We start from the raw sequence: 7,953 nt of genomic DNA, 5'->3' as shown, positions 1-7,953 counted from the left end.
GTCCACATAGATCCATATGGAAGAGATCAAGTGTCCTTGAGGTGCTTACTTCCTTTTTGGGTTTAAAGGAGGACCTGATCTGCTTTCCCTTTACACATACATCATACACCTTGTGATATTTGAAGCTTGACTTAGGCAGTTCATGAACCATGTCCTTCTTGACCAATTTGTTCAGCAATGTAAAACTTGCATGGCCCAACCTTCTGTGCCACAATTCAGCATCATCATCCATTGTACTTAAACATGTGAGATCCCCATTTTGTAGGGACTCAAAATCACCGACATAGATGTTTTGTTATCTTTTTGCCATCATGATCACTTCACCAGTCACGAGGTTTGTGATTATGCAGAGTTTTGATACAAATTCCACCTTGTTGACTTTGTCGCAGATCTAAGAAACACTCAGTAAGCTGTACTTCAAGTCATTCACATAATACACATTTTCGATTGAGTGAGAGGCAGACTTCCCAATTCTTCATACTCTCAAAATGTATTCCTTTTTGCCATTGCCAAAAGACACACTCCCTCCTTGCAGGGCTTTGAGTGAAAGGAAATCATTAGTGCTTCCAGTCGTAAGCTTCGAGCAGCCACTATCCATATACCATCTTTGCTTGCTTCCTTTCACTGCTCCCTGCATAAGAGAATCAAGGATTAGACTTAGGAACCCAAACGAGTTTGGGTCCCTTGTAATGAGGAAAAGGGTGAATCAAAGTTTTTTTTATTCAAGCAAGCATCACACATTTTTATATGAGGGACCAGGTTCTTTAGTAGTAGTTACTTTTTCAGCGAAAACTTTATTTTTCTGTTGGGACTGAAATCTGGCTTTACATATTTCTTTAAAATGCCCAGTGTTATCACAGTGAGTACAGAGCCAGTTATCAGGGGCAGTAACGTTCTTGCTATGCGGTTTGTAAGGAGTCTTTTTCCTTTGAAACCCGATTCCCTAATTGTTTCCCACATTGTTTTTATACAGAGTAGCGGTTACATCAGAGGATCATGTCCACTTAAGAGATTTTTATAAGTCATTCTTAACGTTGCCTAGATCTTCTTGAAGTTATCTGTTTCTCTCAAGTTCAGCACACAGACTAGATTTCACTCATTTTAGCTCATTTTCAAGCCTAAGGTGTGCCTCACTTGCAACGTTTTTTCCCTTTTGAGTGATCTCATGCCTATTTTCCCTTCTTAGTTCCTCAATTGTTTCCTTTAAGTCCACAACTACTACTAATAAGTCATCTCTCGCATGCTTTATGTTTACAATCGTCTCAGTTAAGACATCTTTTTCCTTTTTTAAACTCTCAATGGTCTCTTTTAGATCAACCACAACAACCACCAGATCATCTCTCTCATGTTCTATTTCTCCTAGTTCCATAGTTAGCACATTTTTATCAGTAATAAGATTATGATATGTATCAATTAGAACATTAGCCAAGGATATAAGATTCTTTTGAGAATAGGACTTCAAATTTATTTGAACGTCTAGAAATTTTACCTCATCATCATCATCATCTTCCTCATCCTCATCTGATTTTTCCATTAGGGCGAAAATAGAGTCATACTCAATTGCTTCACTTTCTACTGCCATCATAGAGCCATCTCTTTGCCCATCATCTTCTCCAGATTCGCTGGAAGAGTCTCCCCATGCAGTAAGAACATGTTTCATAACATTATTAGTGGCATCTTTTCTCTTGAATCTTTTGTCTGGAATCGGGTTCCTCTTGGTTGTTTTGTCTGTGTTGTGTTTGTACTGATCTTGCTTGAGAAGAGGGCAATCCTTAATGAAATGTCCTGGCTTACCATATTTGTGACATAAGTCATGGCCTCTTGGCTTGCTGGAGCTGCTCCTCTTTGGAATCCCTCCATTTCTGCTAACCATTTTCTGAAATCTTTTTATCAGGTAGGTCATATCACCATCCTCACCACTTGAGTCATTTTTGTCTGTCTTGAGGACCAGGTTCTTCTCCTTTTTGGGATCTCTTATCTCGTGGTCCTTCTTATTCTTCATTTAATATCTTCAAATTGCCAATGAGTTCATCAATGGTCAGCTTCTGCAGATCCTTCGCCTCCGTGATAGCATTTACTTTGCTGTCCTAAGAACCAGGTAATACACTGAGTATTTTCCTGATAAGTTTGTTCCTTGGAATAATCTCTCCTAGAGAATGAAGCTCACTGATGATAGAGGTGAAGCGAGTGTGCATGTCCTGAATGGGCTCATCATCCTTCATCCTGAACAGTTCATAATCAGTGATTAGCATATCAATCTTCGATTGGTTGACTTGAGTTGTCCTTTCGTGTGCTGTTTGTAGAGCTTCCCAGATTTTTTTGGCAGATTGACAGGTAGAAATCCTGTTGTATTCATCTGGTCCAATGCCATAGACGATTATATTTTTTGCTCGAAAGTTCTTCTCTATAGCCTTGCGGTCAACATTGTTGTAATTCTTTCTTATTTTGGGAATTTTCAGTGCTGGTTCACCAATGGTCTTCATAGGAACGAAAGGACCATAGATAACATCACAGAGCTCTAAATCTTCAGCCATAATGAAATCGTGCATCCTTGTCTTTCACCATCCGTAGTATTGTCCATTGAACCTTGGTGGTGTGTAGGTAGACTGACCTTCTTTAAGGTTTGGTGGAGCAGTCATGAGGATCCTTTCTAGGTATTAGCTTGATAGAAAGAACCTAGTGTGATATCAATTGATAGAAACTAAGAGTCCACCAAACTATATAGAGAACCAGGTTCTCTATTATTTTCCACAGAACACATGCATATAACAGTAAGCAAACAACACAATGGAATTTTACGTGGAAAACTCCAAGCTCACGGGATTAAAAACCACGACCTATACTTGTAGGATTTCAACTTCACTACTGAGCAAACTTCATATTACAAACTATTTTAACCTAGGAATTAAACTCTTAACCCCTCAATGACTTGTAATGACTATATTACAAGCCCCTTTATAATAACTCTATTACAAAACTTATAATTCGACTAACTCTAGCCAAGACACAAACACAAGGTTTATGGTTTTACAAACGGTTTCCTACACACTGCTTCTTAACTAAGCTAAGTAGGAATTACAAGTAAATCACTTTAACAAAGGTGCAACACAACTAAGGACATGTAATGACTCATTGAAGGAAACTGGTCCTTCATTATGTTGTTCTTTGTTCTTGAAGCCTTGAGAGTCACTTACAAGATTGCGATACACTTGAGAGGAAGCTTGATGGAATTATGGAATGTGCAAGTAACTTATTTTTGCCTTGCTTCATGTTACTATTACCCAAGTGATGTCACTTGGATGATGCAATCACATTTGGTACAATGACATTCCCCATAAAGTGACTGCTGCACTGTTTGCCTTGTTACATGCGTGCAGAGGAATAGTTGCAGTAGCTTTACAGCTGTGGGGAGTTGACGTAGTACAGTCAGCAAAGGAACTGATGTCCATTATGTCCCCCTCTGTCATTTCTTTGACTCTGAATTATTGAGACATCAGCCCGACTTGAGATTTGTTGTTCTTCAGCACTTGAGGGTGTAAAACAGATTCTCCATTTGGTTCTTAAAGTTTGTTAGATCATTAAAACATAGCAGGTCACATAACCTATCAATCTAACTATCTACAAATTAAAAAAATTATAATTTTTCGGTAAAGAATATTCCGGTGAACTCCTCTAAAAAATATAAGAACAAATCCAAAATAGGGCTTTGATCTCAGACCATGACCGTGCATTATTGGATGCTTTGGGCAATCCAAAACCACACAAGAGTGCATACTCATCATACGCAAAAATGACCGGACTGAACCTGAAATTTTCAGCGACAAACAGACATGAACCATGTAGTGCAAAGACACTGTAGAGGCATGAACCATTGTGGATGGTTATACAAAATGAAGCTAATCAAAAACTTGAGGCCAACTTACGCGTTGCCATCGCCGAAAAAGCAAAAGAGGATGACTTGATTGAATCTTGTCCGGAAGAGGCAGCTACAACTAGGGATTTCGCTACTAACAAAACTGAAAAAAAGAAGGTGACTCAAGAAATAACAATCAGGCAACTCCCAATAAGAGCTGCAAAGAAAAAAGGGGTTGCCCCCCAAAATCTACGAAGTCCAATAGATACGACAACAAATGAAGAACTTTGAAGATTATTTGAAGACAGTTAAAGAGGAATTTAAGGAAGTTCAAATTGAAGAACTCACAAGTTTGATAAAGGGGGGTCAAGATTCTAATTTCTACATTGTCTTAGTTTATCATTTTCAAAGCATCATCACCTGTAATAGCGTCATAGAGTGTGTTATAAACTCGATGGCGATCATAGAGTACTTGGTACTTTCAAGTTCCTACTCTTTACATGCTAGCTAGAAGATGAGGCTTTCTCTTTGCCTAAATAGGATTGGTAAGGTAAGGTTTAGCACGGTTAGTGTTGCCTTGGTCTTATGCCTTTGAAAAATATCCACACGGATAAGAGATTATATGCCCTCGTGAGACTTTGCCGGCAGCTACACCATGAATCCTCTACATGAGGCTATCATCATAAGGCAATGTGAGGCGCAGAGGAGTGATTATATAGCCAAGGCATATGGGTAACAATACTGGTGCTATTGTCCCCCTTATTTATACTTTTCCTAATTGTTGTAATTTTTTTTAATAATAAAAAACTAGCCCTAGGCGCTTGCCTAACGGATTGCAAAAAAAAAAAAAAAAAAACAACAGAGATAGTAACCCATAGCTTCAATTAATCACTTATAGTTGGGCATCCAAAGACAGATCATCAAAACATATGTGTCCAAATCACCTAATTAAAGAACAGCACCAATGTTTCTTTTTCTTTTTCAAACTTTGTTTTCTTTATTGATTTAAGGTATTGTTAAGTGGCCTACGAATTACGATTAAGTTGGCGCATCTATTTTTATACAATGATTAAAGAAAATATTTTAATGGAAAATAGGCACATGAGAAATTTGGAAAAGATCAAACTTTTAGGCCCCGTTTTGCCCATACATTTTGGCAACATTTTTTCAAATCTTTTTTTGAAAATATTGTTTGTTCATAGATTAATGATCTATTTTTGAAAAATTTCTGAAATTATTTTTTAAGTTACCAAAATCTAGATTTTGGGTGAAACTTGTTCTCCCACTCACAAAACTTCAATTTTTTTTCAAATAAAATGCATGTCCACACATAATTTCAACTTTCAAAAATTATATTTCAAAAATTATTTTTTCAAGTTTCAACTAAATCTATGTCCAAACGCTAGCTTAATATAGATCATTCCAGAAACATAATTATAAATGTCAACGTGGGCAATTGTAAAATACATGGGTGTCTAGGCAAGAACAAAACTTTGATTTGTTACTGTGTTGGTAGTGAGTACTACATTGGGAAAGCTTGTTTTGGGACATTTTCTATGCACTATAGTTGTTTCTACTTTAGTAATACCGTGTGATCTCTATGACTCATGTCACATAACAAAATTATCATACGTGAGTCATTTATGATCATGGTACTTAATTCCACTCTTACTTTACTTTGCTAATACTATGTAATCTCTATGCCAAATATCCTATAGTGACAAAATTAATTTTTTCTATGACTATGGTACTTTCAACTACTTTTTAAATATTTTTAGTTTAACGTACAAATTTACGGTACATCAAAAAATTACATCGATCTCCATCATTCATCTCAAAATAGAGAAGAAGAATTATTTCTACGGTGGGTGAAGGCTTTTTTAGAATAGCTTCACTCGTCACAGAAATAATTACTCTTCTTTATTTTGAGATGAATAATAGAGATCGGTGTAATTTCTATGATAAGTGAAGCTTGCTCTATTGGTAAAATCCTCCAACTAGTAGCTTAAGGTCTCCTGTCACGTGAAAAAAGCACACCATTATATCCATGAATAATAAAGCGTACACGAGTAATACAGGGGCGGCCCGACTTTGTGGTCTAAAACAAAATTTTATGAGAGACCTTAACTTTTTTATTAATAAAAAATATTTTTTTTATTTGAAATCTATTTTTCTAACTTTTTTAGATGCAAAGTTATTATTAATTTTTTATAATCAATTTCTCCTAATAAGTCTTTCTCAATTTACAATATACCTAATTCATTAATATCTTTGAGACATTGTTGATCTTAGGTAAGAGTTTATCAATTTTAATTTTGAAACACTCTTTTCCGCTGAAACAACGGTAATAGGATTTATTAACATTATTCTATAAGTAATATAGGCATTTGGAAAATAATCAAAACTTTTATTTTTTTGGTCCAATCAATTAAATTGTTATCTTCTAATTGTACTATTTTTCTTAATACTTTTAATTCAGAAAATAAATCTAAACTATCAATATCAGGTTGATTATTATGATTTAAGGAGCATTCAAGATGAAGGCAATATTTTTTCAAATTTCCATCATCTAGTAATCTCAATTTTTACTGATAAATAGAAAACCAATTTTTTTCATATGCCTATAATTGTTTAAATCTATTTCAAAGTGAAAAAGTAATTTTAATAGTATATAGTACTATTTGCTTTCACTTTTTCCTTTTTGTTCGGGATTATTCCATCTCTAGTCTCTAGTGAAAAAGATAAAAAGTGACAATAAGCCCAAGAACCAAAACACTATAAGTAGCTAACTAAACCTAAAACTGTGTAGCTCTATAATCCCTCATACATATTTTTCACTAACTCAAGAAAATTCCCCATCACCTATGGAAGAGAAATCTCTCATTTCCAACAATATTAACAATCAAACAACCTATTCCACAATCCCCCACTTTTTCCCTTCTTCATCTCTCTCAAAAAGACCAACAACTTTAGCATCATCAAAACAAGAAACCAATTACAAGAAAACTAAATGCAATGACATGAACAAGAAAACCAAGAAAATTGACGACTTAAAACACCCTATATACCACGGTGTTCGAAAGCGTAGCTGGGGAAAATGGGTGTCCGAAATTCGTGAGCCAAGAAAAAAATCAAGAATTTGGTTAGGTACTTTTGCTACTGCTGAAATGGCTGCTAGAGCACATGATGTTGCTGCTATTGCAATTAAAGGTCCTTTAGCTTTACTTAATTTCCCTGAATTAGTCCACCAATTTCCTAAACCAGCTTCTAAATGTGCTAAAGATATTCAAGCTGCTGCAACAAAGGCTGCTGCATTAAACATTTGTTCAACAAATTGCATTACAGAAGAGAGTCAAGGTGAGTTAATGGAACAATTTTCCTCTGAAGAAATAGAGTCAAGAGCATCATCATCTTCAACTTCATCTTTAAGTTGCAAAAATGAGGACCCATTTCTTGATTTGCCTGATCTTCTTTTGGACCTTAGTCAAAAATTTGATAAATTTTGTTACTATAATTCACCTTGGGAATTAGTTGGAGCTGAAAGCAATGATTCTAATCACAGTGAATTTTGGTCTGAAGACCTTTATTTGTGGGACTACAACTATGGAACTGTACTCTAAGAAGTCCTACAAAATAAAGAATTATAGTATATTTTTTTTTGTGTATGAAGTTTGAAGATCATGGTCGAAGTAAAGTGTCTATGTTTGACATAGTTTTGGCAAAGAGTTAAACCGACAGTAATTTTTCTGTTCTTAATTATCTCATGAAGTCATGACAAAAAGCAAGAACATGAAGTAGAGTAATTGTCACCTCTCGTTGTAAATAATGATGAATAAAAATTTGTTTTCTTGATTTTTTTTCCCAAGTACTGCATGCAATTTTTTTCATTTAAAAAATAATACTATTGTATAGCTGTTCTTAAAATAATAGCTGAAAAATATATAATTTTTGTATATATATATATATATAGTTTTGTATGCTATATATAAAAAAATATACAAATTTTATATATTTTTTTATACAAATAGTTAGTTAGCTTGCTTCTTTAGGTAAAACTAGGGGAATCCTTATTTACCAACAATAGAAGAAACTACACATGT

The 7,953-nt window shown here is 34.9% G+C and overlaps 2 protein-coding genes across 2 annotated transcripts; one reads left to right on the top strand and one right to left on the bottom strand.

Annotated features, from left to right (window-relative positions):
* Positions 1 to 2,087: 2,087 nt before the first annotated feature.
* On the bottom strand, positions 2,088 to 2,534 carry LOC142162172 (uncharacterized). The gene has a single exon (XM_075218497.1). The coding sequence runs from the start codon at positions 2,532 to 2,534 to the stop codon at positions 2,088 to 2,090; it is 447 nt and encodes a 148-aa protein (XP_075074598.1).
* A 4,108-nt stretch (positions 2,535 to 6,642) lies between these two features.
* On the top strand, positions 6,643 to 7,671 carry LOC107812034 (ethylene-responsive transcription factor ERF039-like). Its single transcript, XM_016637057.2, has one exon. The coding sequence runs from the start codon at positions 6,718 to 6,720 to the stop codon at positions 7,471 to 7,473; it is 756 nt and encodes a 251-aa protein (XP_016492543.1). The 5' UTR covers positions 6,643 to 6,717; the 3' UTR covers positions 7,474 to 7,671.
* The last annotated feature ends 282 nt before the right edge of the window (positions 7,672 to 7,953 follow it).

Source organism: Nicotiana tabacum, chromosome 1, assembly GCF_000715075.1.
Source record: "Nicotiana tabacum cultivar K326 chromosome 1, ASM71507v2, whole genome shotgun sequence".
Lineage (NCBI taxonomy): Eukaryota > Viridiplantae > Streptophyta > Magnoliopsida > Solanales > Solanaceae > Nicotiana > Nicotiana tabacum.
Note: the sequence above shows the minus strand (reverse complement) of the source record. Positions and strands in the feature narration are given on the sequence as shown.

Excerpts from the sequence above, each read along its gene's own strand:
- LOC142162172 (XM_075218497.1), bottom strand. The coding sequence starts at position 2,534 with ATGGCTGAAGATTTAGAGCTCTGTGATGTTATCTATGGTCCTTTCGTT.
- LOC107812034 (XM_016637057.2), top strand. The coding sequence starts at position 6,718 with ATGGAAGAGAAATCTCTCATTTCCAACAATATTAACAATCAAACAACC.